The sequence below is a fragment of the Apodemus sylvaticus genome, chromosome 13 (genome assembly GCF_947179515.1).
Source record: "Apodemus sylvaticus chromosome 13, mApoSyl1.1, whole genome shotgun sequence".
Classification (NCBI taxonomy): domain Eukaryota; kingdom Metazoa; phylum Chordata; class Mammalia; order Rodentia; family Muridae; genus Apodemus; species Apodemus sylvaticus.
The window spans coordinates 12,311,467-12,326,046 of record NC_067484.1 but is presented as its reverse complement, the minus strand read 5'-3'; the positions used below and the strand labels follow the sequence as shown (position 1 = coordinate 12,326,046).

General features: G+C 44.1%; 1 protein-coding gene across 1 annotated transcript in view; it reads right to left on the bottom strand.

The window, feature by feature from the left end:
* Window positions 1–14,580, bottom strand: part of Znf407 (zinc finger protein 407) — a 395,230-nt gene that overhangs the window by 111,354 nt on the left and 269,296 nt on the right. Inside the window, exon 8 of the mRNA XM_052201474.1 lies at window positions 1,289–1,467. Within this exon, the coding sequence (XP_052057434.1) occupies window positions 1,289–1,467 (179 nt within the window). The remainder of the gene's footprint in view (window positions 1–1,288; window positions 1,468–14,580) is intronic.

Here is a 14,580-nt window from a genome sequence, read left to right as displayed (position 1 = left end):
AGTGACATTTGCTTTTCTTTGTCTCCCAAAACATCCCTGCATACAACAGAGGTCAAAAAATCTGGTACCTGACTATTTCTTCAATACACTGATAATATGAATTATTTTTAATTGAAAGACTATACCAGTTATCAAACTTGACATAGTCACATATTGTCAGATGCATTACAACTCTTATCCTAGCTTAATTTATCCATCAAATTCTCTCATGTGGATATCACATGAGCAGAAACATCTCTGAAAACAACCCTGTTTTTAGACGGTCTTTTCTTGGCTTACACACACACACACACACACACCCACACCCCCACACACACCCCCAACCGCTACTTTCACCAACCCTGTTTATGATCGGGTCCTCAGAATGTCCTGAGCTAATAAATAGTTCTACTGCATAGCTCGTCCAGTGGCTCCCTCACTAAGAACTCTCAGGCGCAGTAGCCCAGCCTGTCTGGAGCACGTGGCAGAGTGAGGAGCAGAGATGAGCAGCCATGTGCTTCAGCAGGCCAGGATCCACTGGCTGCATTTCTCAGGGTGCTCTTAGGACTACATCACAGGACACTCTTCTCCTGACTTTGGGGAGCATGCCTTCTCAAAGAGAACACATGCCCTCAGCAGTATGCTTCCTTGTGTAGAGATTCTATACCCAGGGATACTTTTCAATTAAACAGAAAGCTAGGTGACAAGAATCATTTTGCTTTACCGAGAGTCTCTACTATATATGACACACTTCATCATATCTGATTTCACTTCAAGAGGTAGGAATGTTGGGCCTTATCCTGGGCCTAGAGCAACCATGTGAGCCTGGCTTGATTTTTGTGACCTGTCCTGGTCATTTCCACTGCAGAGTGACTCAGTGCGACCGACATGACCTGGTCAAACCCTTGCCTGTCCAGCAACTTCTGACATAGAATGACCTCATAGGCTCCACCAGAACACCCCATACCCCTTGTCATCTCCTCCCTAAAAGGGAGAGGCTGATGAGTTCCTGCTTTGACAAGACTCCCGGCTCAGATCTTGATGTGGTTCTTCTTGAGTCACTGACAACCACCATTCCTCCCTCTCAGCCCAGGAGAAACCCGGCGGGTCTGGGCTTCTCTCCTCACAGCTACCTGCCGACAAAGAGCCAACATAGGAACGATCTGGCAGCCAGGGGTTATTTCCATGCAGAATGGGGAAGGCCATCAACACTGGAGTCCATGGGAAGAAGTCACAGCATCATGACCACTGTGGAGAACGCAATGGGATCTGAAAGGAATGCAAGAGCTTTAATGTTTCCATTTCTTACCAGCATGCAAGTATGCGAGGTCAGGGTTCTCAATGTCAGGATGCTGCTCTTTCAAATGGTTTCGGAATTCCACAGGGACATTCGTTCCATAGTCACATTTTGGGCAGTTGTACATCTTGACACCTTCATGTTTGCCCGTGTGTAGAATGTGTTTGCGGATATTCTCAGCACAATTTGACCTATCAAGTAAGAAAGGAAATGACATTAAGTCTAACCAGTATCACCACATCACAACACTGATGCAGCTCCCCTGGCACAGCCGTTCCCACATGCTGTGTAGTATTCCATTTACTCACTTCAAATGGTCCACATGAATAAGAAATCTACCTGATGATAAAGTCCATTCTATAACCAAGGTGCCAGGTCTGAAGGTGGTCTTTTGTTTTAGCAATTCACCTCTGTGTGGAACTAGAGGCACAAAATCCCAGCCTGTACGTTTAATATCAAATTGTTCTGGTACTACTTGAGTGAAGATGTTTGCCTATGCATCAGGCCACAACAGCAAATGAAGGGAAACCACTGAGCTCAGAGCACCAAGGAAACAAAGCCTTCTCTTCTTAAGTTCTGCCTGGAAAAGCTGTTTCCCTCCACTTGAGACACAGCCTCATGACAGAAAGGGAACTACAAACAGCCCCTTGATTTGCTCCATATTAGGGTCATGTGTTGATACCAGAAAGTTCTCTGTGAGGGTAGAGTTTCAGAGGGAGATTGGACCCTGGTCAAGGGCCCACTAGCCAACGAAAACAGGGTTGAGCAACAGAGTAAGACAGACATCAGAACTCCTAGAAGACACTGCCGAGAGTGAAACCCCACAAGCATTCTTAGGAAACAGGCGTTCTGAGTACTGAGGCTGAGAAATGACACTTTGTAGAAACAAGGTATGCCACACAACAGAAGACCAGGAATCACTGATGTGGAGTGTTCAATTACATCATGATGATGCTTTCCACAGAAAGTATTAGTCAGGAAGGTGAGAACGGTTATAACCACGAGGTTTATATTATTGTGATGTTACCATTCACAGGTAAAGGCAGCAAGCAAGGCTGGACATTGAGACTACTTGTGTCCCTTTTTACGCACTCCTAAGAGAAGCTGGATCAGGATTTGCACAACATGCAGCAGTGAATAAAAAGAACATGAAGAACAGGATTTCAGAGACAGGGAAAGGTTGTTTTCTCCCACTGACAGAATAATAAACGTGAAAAAAAAGTCACTCTATGCCAGGGAAAGCTAAAATACTAGAAAGAAAAAAATCAAAATGTTAAAACTGCTAATACTGCAATACCTGACTCTATTTTCCAAAAATACTTTAAAGTTTATATACAAAAAAATCAATACCATGAGAGTAAGTGGGAGAGAACAAGTACAGAAATTTCCCAGCTAACTCAGAATGATTTGGGCTAGGGCTTGACCAACAAGCCATTAAATAAATCTTTTAACTTAGTCAGAATATGCATAATCTAGATGATATCCATACACATACTTCATTTCTCTTATATTGTACTGATTACAAATTTGTTTTGCCCTATTGCTAATCAACAATAAAAAAGAGAAGAAAAGCACCCGTGTATACCATGTTGCCCCTGCCTAGGGAATGGGACACAACCACCTGAGTCCCTGAGGGAACTGTGGCTTAAGACAGTGGAACTTCCCAGGCTCACAAGCTGAAGGCTACTCCCTAGCTGACTGGGCATTCTGGAAGGTGCTGTACCCTTTAGAGAGTAGGCCTGCTCAGAGGAGCTAAGTACCTTGCGGCATGCACTAAGAGGGGCTCCACCTTGCTCTGTCCCCTTCCCATCTCTCCTCTGCTTCCCAATCTCCACGCGCTGAACACCCGTGTGTGATGTATGACGTCCATCTGGTGTGTAATGGGATCTTTGGATCTTGCTCCTCAAGCAAGATCCAGAGCAATGAATCCAGCTAACCTTGGACATTTAACTCTCTGAAACCACGGGCTAAAATACATCTTTCCTCCTGCTAAATTGCTTCTTTCAATTATTTTGCACACTGACATAGGAATCTCTAAGTAACAGTCTAGTATGTGGATATGGTTTGTTTGGAAAGCCCTTTGTATTCAAGTATGCTAGAACAGTACTTATCACATGGCAAGTTTCCAGCACAGCCTATAGAACCAAGAACTGCAGAACCACTTAGACATACAGACACCCATGGGATCCGGCTAAAGGAAGTCTGACAACATGTATATCACCTTCTGTGTTAGTAAAAACGAAGAAGACCATTTGCTGAATTGTGTACATAGCTGGTGAACTATTTTTTGTAGTTTTATGAATCTCCAATTTATTTTCAACAGTGGCAAGATATCTGCTAAACTCATCATTGTTTATTGATGCTGAAGAAAAATGCACAGCTATCATTACATTTCATTAGTACTATACTGATTATGATTATATAAATATTATATGTATATATTACACACACACACACACAGAGAGAGAAGAGAGAGAGAGAGAGAGAGAGAGAGAGAGAGAATAAAGAGAAACACACAGAGACCAGAAGCCAAAGGAAGGCATGTGGGGTAATAATGACCTCTGGCTTCCATAGATGGTGTTTGTTTTGGGCATAACACAAGTCTGAAGTTTACTGAGGTGATAGCTGCTGATGAATATACCAAGTCCCACAAAGTTTTCCAGCTTCAGTGAATAGAGGACATGTGTGCTATCTCTGAGTTAAGATGCTAGGCCTCATGCCCTGTCACACTAGAAGGACACACACTAACAGGACTGAGGTTCCAGAGTGGAAAGTTACAACCTGCTCTCGTCATGTGAGTGAATAATGAGCTGTCACTGAGTTTCTCTCTCAGACATCACTCTGCGGATGTGCACATAAGGCTGACTATCACGTACGTACTGCTCCTCTTCCCTGTAGACTGGCTGTATGGAGCCATCATCATGGACACACACAGGCGCAATGCCCTCTGATCACCCCTGCTAAGAGCCACAAAGCAAGTACCCGAGGGCAGAGGCAGCACAGACGGTGGGGCCTTTGGTCCTTGAGGAGTACTCCACTGGCCTGGACTTCCAGCTCTGAATTCCTCTCCTTTGCCACAAGAATTTTCACATACCAAAAAGTTTATTCCTGTCCCCAACTATCTATCTCCTTGTGTATCCTGTCTTCTGCAAAGCCGAAAATTCTTAGTGTAACTTGCTCCTCCTCTCCCTCTTTGCTCTCTGCTCTCCCATACTCTCTCACCTCTCTGCCCCTGGGGCTTTTCCCCCCCACCCCCCCACGTGGTCATGGCCGGCCTTCACTCAGGTGGTTCAGTGGTAGAATTCTTGCCTGCCACGCGGGAGGCCCGGGTTCAATTCCCAGCCAACGCACCAATAAAGGACTTTCGGCAGCAGGATGAAGGGGCTTAAAAGGGGGGAGTACAGGGGGTTAGGTGAGTGTGGCTAGGCGGCGTGGGGGAAGGTGTCCAGGCGGGCCCTTGCCTGGGCACCTCTGCCCCTGAGGGACCACACACACACACAGACATGGTATAGAATAGAGCTTATTGGGAGTTAGTGGGAGAGAGAGAGAGAGAGAGAGAGAGAGAGAGAGAGAGAGAGAGAGAGAGAGAGAGAGAGAGAGAGAGAGAGAGAATAGAGAGAGTGGAGGCCAGCCATGACCATGTGGAGTGGGGAAGAGCCCCAGGGGCAGAGAGGTGAGAGAGTGTGGGAAAGCGGAGAGCAAAAGAGGGAGAGGAGGAGCAAGTAGCCCCTCTTATAGTGGGCCAGATGTCTGGGGCGGGGCATACCTGGCTATTGCCAGGTAGGTGTGGGGTGGAGCTTAGACAGAACCCCAACACTTAGAACTATGCCTAGGAATTCTATTCACACTTCCAATCCTCAGATGAGCTCTCTGCCTCAAGTGCTCCAGGAAGAGACCCAGAAGACCCTCTGCGGGTATAGAAGACTACAAAGCAGGAGAGCACGGGCATCCTCTCAGGACAGGACAGGACAGTCTGGGAACCTCGTTCTGGACCTGCAGGAAGATGTGCTATACGTTCCCCCACCTCTTGCTACCATTCCAACCCAGTAGGCTGCCAAGGGGGAGGTGATAATTTAGGCATGACATTTGGCAGCCTGGTCTAACACTTTGTCTCTTCACTATATAGGGCTCTGTAATCTAACGCAGTTACTTTAATTCTGAGATCTCCTTCCCTTAGCTATGAAATAAAGATAAGAGTTAAATATCTGAACCCTGAATTTCATCTTTACAGGAAGGCAGGTGCCAAGCACACAGTTTTACCAGGATCCTAGAGTCTACAGGTTCAGATTTGGACTCCGGGTCTTCTGAGTTAGAACAGAAGGAATAACGGGCACAGGTATGTCACACATGCATGCAGGATCTGGCACAGATGTGTCACACGTGCATGCAGGATCTGGCACACTGCAGGAATCAATCAGCCTTCACCTGTGACAAGCTGCTAAACTTGAAGATCTTATCATAATGATGGCATCTGCATTTCTAAGCTCAAAGGCTACAACTCCAGTTACAGTGAATTCCACAGTGTGAGCAGAAAAGGGAGATTTCTCTATATGGCTCTGTAGGCTGAGGTAATCCCTGAGGAGCAGCCAGGCCCCAAACCCCAAATACTCTTTTAATAAGAACGTTATTTTAAGAGTTTTTTTTTTTTTTTTTTAAACTGCTAGGTGATGGTGGTGCACGCCTTTTGTCCCAGCACTTAAGGCAGGTAGATCTCTGAGTTAGGGGCCAGACTGTTCTACAGAATGAGTTCCAGGACAGTCAAGGCTAAACAGAGAAATGCCTGTCTTGGGCAAAAAAGTTATTAAAAATTAATTCTCTGAAAACTTCCTGCACGCATACAATTCATCCTTAGCACACTCACCCTGACTACCCCCAGGGTCTGCTCCTTCACCCAAACAGCCCCCTCCTCTCCAACTTTAGATCCTTTAGACATTTTAAAACATTAACTGTGTATGGATGCCCCATGCTACAGTATGTGTGTGTGTGTGTGTGTGTGTGTGTGAGAGAGAGAGAGAGAGAGAGAGAGAGAGAGAGAGAGAGAGAGAGAGTCAAAGGAGAACATCTCTCCCTCTACCATGTTCATCTTGTCCATCTAATGAAACTCTGGCTGTCCAGTATGTCAGCAAGCACTTCAACCTCCCAGGCTACCTCACCGACGCCCTCACCCATTGAGTCTAACTTGTGGCTGTCTATAAATGCATAAGTATGATACACCCTTGAATAAAATGTACTCTCTCTGTATAGTGCTTTAGGCAGAATGGCCATTTTAACTATATTGATTCTACCGATCCATGAGCATGGGAGGTTTTCCCATTTTTTGAGGTCTTCTTCCATTTCCTTCTTCAGAGTCTTGAAGTTCTTGTCATACAGATCTTTCACATGTTTGGTAAGAGTCACCCCAAGATACTTTATACTGTTTGTGGCTATTGGGAAGGGGGTCATTTCCCTAATTTCTTTCTCAGCCTGCTTATCCTTTGAGTATAGGAAGGCCACTGATTTGCTTGAGTTGATTTTATAACCTGCCACTTTGCTGAAGTTGTTTATCAGCTGTAGGAGCTCTCTAGTGGAGTTCTTTGGGTCACTTAGGTAGACGATCATGTCGTCTGCAAATAATGATAGTTTGACTTCTTCCTTTCCAAGAAAGAGCAATTATCAAATTCATCTGGAACAACAAAAAACCCAGGATAGCTAAAACTATTCTCAGCAACAAAAGAAAATCTGGGGGAATCAGTATCCCTGACCTCAAGCAATACTACAGAGCAATAGTGTTAAAAACTGCATGGTATTGGTACAGTGACAGGCAGGAGGATCAATGGAACAGGATTGAAGATCCAGAAATGAACCCACACACCTATGGCCACTTGATCCTCGACAAAGAGGCTGAAAACATCCAATAGAAAAAAGATAGCCTTTTCAACAAATGGTGCTGGTTCAACTGGAGGTCAGCATGCAGAAGAATGTGAATTGATCCATCCTTGTCTCCTTGTACTAAGCTCAAATCCAAATGGATCAAGGACCTCCACATAAAGCCAGACACTCTGAAGCTAATAGAAAAGAAACTGGGGAAGACCCTTGAGGACATCGGTACAGGGAGAAAGTTTCTGAACAGAACACCAATAGCGTATGCTCTAAGAGCAAGAATTGACAAATGGGACCTCATAAAATTACAAAGTTTCTGTAAGGCAAAGGACACCATCAAGAGGACAAATCGGCAACCAACAAATTGGGAAAAGATCTTCACCAATCCTACATCAGATAGAGGGCTAATATCCAATATATATAAAGAACTCAAGAAGTTAGACTCCAGAAAACCAAACAACCCTATTAAAAAATGGGGTACAGAGTTAAACAAAGAATTCTCACCTGAAGAACTTCGGATGGCGGAGAAGCATCTTAAAAAATGCTCAACTTCATTAGTCATTAGGGAAATGCAAATCAAAACAACCCTAAGATTTCATCTTACACCAGTCAGAATGGCTAAGATTAAAAATTCAGGAGACAGCAGGTGTTGGAGAGGGTGTGGAGAAAGAGGAACACTCCTCCACTGCTGGTGGGGTTGCAAATTGGTACAACCACTCTGGAAAGCAGTCTGGCGGTTCCTCCGAAAACTGGGCACCTCACTTCCAGAAGATCCTGCTAACTGGTAACTCCTGGGCATATACCCAGAAGACTCCCCACCATGTAATAAGGATACATGTTCTACTATGTTCATAGCAGCCCTATTTATAATTGCCAGATGCTGGAAAGAACCCAGGTATCCATCAACAGAAGAGTGGATGCAAAAAATGTGGTATATCTACACAATGGAGTACTATTCAGCCATTAGAAACAATGAATTCATGAAATTCTTAGGCAAATGGATGGAGCTAGAGAATATCATACTCAGTGAGGTAACCCAGACTCAAAAGGTGAATCATGGTATGCACTCACTAATAAGTGGATATTAACCTAGAAAACTGGAATACCCAAAACATAATCCACACATCAAATGAGGTACAAGAAGAAAGGAGGAGTGGCCCCTGGTTCTGGAAAGACTCAGTGAAACAGTATTCAGCAAAACCAGAACTGGAAGTGGGAAGGGGTGGATGGGAGGACCGGGGAAGAGAAAGGGGCTTACGGGACTTTCGGGGAGTGGGGGGGCTAGAAAAGGGGAAATCATTTGAAATGTAAATAAATTATATCGAATAAAAATAAAATAAAATAAAAAAAATGTATTCTCTCTTCACTGGAGGCTACTGACTATGAACCTTACTTATGGTTTCTACTGCTGTAAGAAATCATCATAACCTGACGGGGTTTATTTTATGTATTCTTCCACATCACAATCCATCATCACATTAAGTCAGAGCAGAACCCTGGAGCTCGGTCCTGGAGGGTGCTGTCTACTGTACTGCCCTAAGGCCGGCTCTGGCTACTTTCAGATGAAGTCCAGGATAATCTGTGCCGCTGTGGCACCACCCACAATGCATGGGCCCTTTCTGCAACAGTCACTAATTGAGAAAAATACCCCACAGACTGGCCTATAGGCCAATCAATTGTGCTTCCCTTTTCTCAGATAACACTAGCTTGTATCAAGTTGACAAACAAATGGACAAAAGCCAGGCCAATGAATCTTTGTCACTCTAAAGCAAGCAGTACTGGTGAACATGATCTTCCCCACCTAGCCTAGCCCCAGGAGGCCAGGTTAATCTTAACACCACAATATAAAACATCCTGTATCTTAAAAAGCCCTGTGGTCTTTAAAAATTAAAAGACTTTAAATGTTCAGTCTCTTTAAGACATGGAAAGTCTCTCTCAAAGTTCAAGCCCTCTCTAAAATGTCCAATGTCTTCCTAAATGCCCAACATAGCTCTAAAATGTCCAGTCTTTTTAAAGTACCAAAGACTTTAAAAGGTCAGTTGCTCACCTGTGATCTCCTGTAAAATCAGAAACTCATGTTAAATTCACTTTTAATTCAAGTAAGAAGATCTGGGACACTGTCACAATCAAATCAGAGCGAACCAAAGCCTAACTCTAAATACCTCCGTGACTAGGGCCTATCTTTCACTTATGATCTTGTGGGCTCCGAGGGGCGTGGGAACCAAACCTCTGTGGTTCTGACCCTCACAGCACACATGGCTCGTCTGCTCAGGCTCCACAGCCGCAGCTGCCCGTGGGTGTCATCACTTGATAGTGACATCTCCAAGGTCCTGGGGCTCTGCTGCAATCGGCTGCACTTCACCAGCTTCCTCCCCGCATGAGTTCAGGGAGCTGCCACAGGTCCCGACCTCCATCTGGGGCTCTACTCTATCTGTTACAGGAGCAGATGCTGGATGTTTCTTATATTAAAAGATGAAAGATTTTAAGTTTATAGTTCATGCCAAGGAAGAAATTAAGTGAAACAATGTACTTTTCAAAATTATTCTTATGAAATCGCCACCATCAAATGAAGAGGGAGGGCTTAGAAGTAACAACCAATCTCAGAGAGGAAAAGATCTTCTGACAAACCAGAGACTTCACAATGGATTCCAGATAGTTGGCATCAAATACCCCAGAAATTGTAGAAGTACTTAAAAGCGATTTAAATACATTTAAGCACTAAATATCTAAGGAATGAACCTAACTATATAACAACTCAGTGTGAAATTGTCCTAGATTACCTTAAAGAGAAAATGAGAAAAGTTTGGAGTGAACATGGTGGGTTCATATATATGAAATATAAGGAAGCATAATCCATGCAGTATGTGTGTGTACATGTGTGTGCGTGCACGCGTGTGTGTGCATGTGTGTGAGTGTGTGTGTGCGTGTGAGCATGTGTGCACATGCGTGTGTATGTGTATGTATGCATGCATATATATTTGTTAATATGCATATACGTAAAATTATTATTTTAACATGACTTTGAACTACTGCTTGTCCAAATTATATTTATAAAATAAACATACACACACACACTCATACTCTTTACATGCAAAGAATCTGCATTATTTCATCTGGACCTTTGAGAATGTTACGCCCCTCTCTTTCCATTTGCATGTCAGTACACTATGAATCCTGATGTCGTGTTGTCGGCAGGCATTCCATCTCTGAGCACACATGTGCAATGACATCAGTTGATGCTGCTGCATTTTCATTTGCTCTACAGCAAACTGTTAGTGCCACATACAGTCAGTCACTCTACTCCCATACAGCATACTAGCAACAAAATACAATATCACTATATACAGGATCTGCTACGTGGAAAAAGACTGATTTAGAGAAAGAGAAATCCTCTGCCTTTTATTCAGACATAAAGTAGATGTTCTGTACAATGAAGACTGGAATCATAAAGTTAAGTATAGATTTCAGCACGAAACACTGCAAAATTCTACAAATAAAAAAACATAAATATAAGAAAACATTTTGGAAATAATACATAAAGCTTCCATGAAGAAAAATAAAGCCCTCCCTAGAAAGTTCTATCCCCAAGAGGCCAGCCGATACTAAGAAATACTATGACCACAAAAGTAGGAAGCTGAGGGGGCTCCTTGCTCAGAAGGCCAGGGGGCACTGCACACTGCAGGAGGTGAGGGGCTCTTTGTTCAGAAGGCCAGAGGGGCACTGCACACTGCAGGAGGTGAGGGGCTCTTTGTTCAGAAGGCCAGGGGGGCACTGCACACTGCAGGAGGTGAGGGGCTCTTTGTTCAGAAGGCCAGGGGGGCACTGCACAGTGCAGGAGGTGAGGGGGTCCTTGCTCAGAAGGCCAGGGGTGCACTGCACACTGCAGGAGGTGAGGGGATCTTTGTTCAGAAGGCCAGGGGGGCACTGCACAGTGCAGGAGGTGAGGGGGTCCTTGCTCAGAAGGCCAGGGGTGCACTGCACACTGCAGGAGGTGAGGGGATCTTTGTTCAGAAGGCCAGGGGGGCACTGCACACTGCAGGAGGTGAGGGGCTCCTTGCTCAGAAGGCCAGGGGGGCACTGCACACTGCAGGAGGTGAGGGGATTTTTGTTCAGAAGTCCAGGGGGGCACTGCACACTGCAGGAGGTGAGGGGCTCTTTGTTCAGAAGGCTAGGGGGGCACTGCACACTGCAAGAGGTGAGGGGCTCTTTGTTCAGAAGGCCAGGGGGGGTACTGCACACTGCAAGAGGTAAGGGGCTCTTTGTTCAGAAGGCCAGGGGGGCACTGCACACTGCAGGAGGTGAGGGGCTCTTTGTTCAGAAGGCCAGGGGGGCACTGCACACTGCAGGAGGTGAGGGGCTCCTTGCTCAGAAGGCCAGGGGGGCACTGCACACTGCAGGAGGTGAGGGGATTTTTGTTCAGAAGGCCAGGGGGGGCACTGCACAGTGCAGGAGGTGAGGGGATTTTTGTTCAGAAGGCCAGGGGGTCACTGCACACTGCAGGAGGTGAGGGGCTCCTTGCTCAGAAGGCCAGGGGGGCACTGCACACTGCATTCCACTCATGGAAACTCACAATGTATACTTCAGTAAAAGTTTCTGAAGGTTTTACTATTAAAATGTTTACTTAGAATGCTTATTTTTAATTATGTGTATATACAAGGCAGCAGGTGTGTGTGAGAGTGCAGGAGTCTCCAGAGCCCAGAAAAGGGTGTTAGGTCCCCTGAAACTGGAGTTACAGGAGGCAGTAGGCCAACTGATTTAGATGGTGGAAACTGAACTCTGTCCTCTGAAAGGGCAATATATGCTCTTAACCACTGAGTCATTTCTCATACTTTACAAAATATTTATTTTTGTAAAGAAATTTGCTTCCAGACATTCTGATCACAGAATATTATTTTATGAGAACACTATTTCATAAGACTGGCTTAAAGATTAACAAATACAATCTAAAAATGAAGGGATAATAGGAAAAAAGCTCATTTTTTCCTAATTCTGTTGCTAGTCTTCCTATTACAAAAAATGCATCACAAATAGCTGAATAATTATCACCAATTGTTTTACTGTATATAAAAAGTGATTTTAATTTGTTGGAATAAAATAGATCACTCCAACAGTCGTAAATGCCACTGACTACTCTTGATGTACTTGCAAAGTTTATTGGGTAAGCACACACACACACACACACATACACACATTTTTTCTGACTGTTCAAACTTCTTTAACTCATTCATGAACATAATGACTGTCATTAAGTCCTAATAATTATATTAAACTAAATAGTAAACCCGCATTTACGTAAATTCTAGAGAGCAGGTTTGCAGAGTCTTAGTAATAGCAATCCAAATGAAAATAGAGTAATTCAAAGAACATCTTTCAGCAACAGAAGCCTATCCAGTTTTCAAGCCAGTGTTATCTAATTATAAATTCCCTGGGCAAGCCACTAGCCTAGGAAGGGCTTCACAGTCCCAGCAGAGAAGCTCGAAGCCTCCAATAGCTACAGGCTTCCACGGAAGCTATCAGGGTTTGTCTCACAACCTGGGTAAGGCAGTCTGAGAGCTATACACACTCCTTTACCACTGATGGCCTCACTGAGGACCCACAAGAAAAGAACGAAACAGTTTTAGATTATTGATCACCTGTGCTGCTTAACTTAAAGTTGGTTAAGATCAGCAAGAACAAAGAAATTTGTGGGGTTTGGAGCCACACCTCAGAACGTAAGAACATGAGCAGCTCTTGCAGAGTTACCTGCTCCCACGCGGCAACTTACAACTGCTCATAGATCCCATTCTAGGGGATCTGGGGCCCTTTCTGGACCTTTGCAGACACTGCATGAATGAAGTACAGTCAGTTATACATGCAGGCAAAGCACTCATTAATAAAAATAAATACAAACATCCTAAAATATTCAGACTGCCATGTCTAGTAAGAAACTTGTCATAGATGTTCAGCATATAAATGTCACCTGGCGTGCTGAGTCAGGAAAAATAGGAACAGAACAGAGAGGGTAAAGGATGCTGTGTGTAGAGAGTAAAGACACACTTCACAGTGACTAGGAGCAGGGGCTGTACCATCAGGGGTGATCATTAAACAGCAAGTTACATGTGGGGGCGGGACTGGTGGGCAACAGCAGGTTACATGGGGGAAGTGGTGGGTGGGCTTCCTCCTTTCCTCCTATTTTATTTTTCCTCCCCTCTTTTATTTTTGTATTGACTAACTTTTTTCTGAAGTAAACACGCCCCATGCTGCCCTGGCTGGCCTTGCACACTTAAGTCCAAGTCACACTTTTACTTAGATTCTCAAGGAACCACTGGAACAGATGCGTGCCAGCTACAAGTCTCGCTGTCCTAACCCTTCCAAAGTTAAAACTGTCCAGGCTTAAAAACCTTAAAGTAGAAAAAAGACTAATTATAAAGATGAAAACAAAAAGTATTTTTATGATCTTGATTAATGTTTTCCTGAAGAAAATTTAAAAAATTCACATGCTACCAAAATACCTAAGAAAAGCTCCCCGAGTTAAGTTGCCATGTAACTTGTACTATAAATAACAGGAAGTATATATATATATATCATATAGAAAACATAAACCGGTGACTTACAGATTATAAAAGGAGTACTTATGATTAATTTTTAAAATATAGAAATCTCCACAAGGATAAAAAACAAACAGTACATATATATAAAGAGTGTGGTGATTGATGCCTCTAGAAACAAAGGGAAGACAAATTATAAAATAAAGTTTTAGAAACTCTAAAAGCAAGACTAGTAGCTTCAAATATCAGAAAGGAAGAATGAACACAGCTGGTAACAGTATACAGAAGGAAAGGTTGAAGTTGGAACACAGCTACAGGTCCCACGGGCCTGGCTTATCCTAGGGTTCTGAACACACCCTTGACAGGACAGCGCTGCCACACCAATGTTGCTAATAATTCCACAGACCCCCAAGAGCCACAGAGTTCTACAGAATAGCACCCCGGCTGGGAAAAACTCTAATTTAGTGCAAAGCTAACTGGTTCTGGGGATTAGCTGAGGGAAACAGCTTTGACTACTGCACTGGATTCCAAACACCTTCCCAGGCTGTGTGCACTACTTGATATTCTATACTCAGTAACACACACACACACACACACACACACACACACACACACACACACACACACACACACACAGGAAAAAATCCACTAATGACAAAGTATCATTTTGCAAATACAATTCTGCAAGGCCAGGTCACTGGATCTATCTGTGACAGTAGTTTATAAGCACCTGAGATGATCCCAAAGTATTGAGACAGGCGTATTCCATGACAGGTTTCAAATTGGCAGTGTAGGTAACTAGGCCTGAGAACTGGGCAAGTCCACACAAGCCCAGGCATCTAAGTCACTAGAAAAACCCCAGGCTTCAGGCAGCCAGTGAGGAAGAGTCCTGCCATCAGACGCTGCTCATCCACCTGG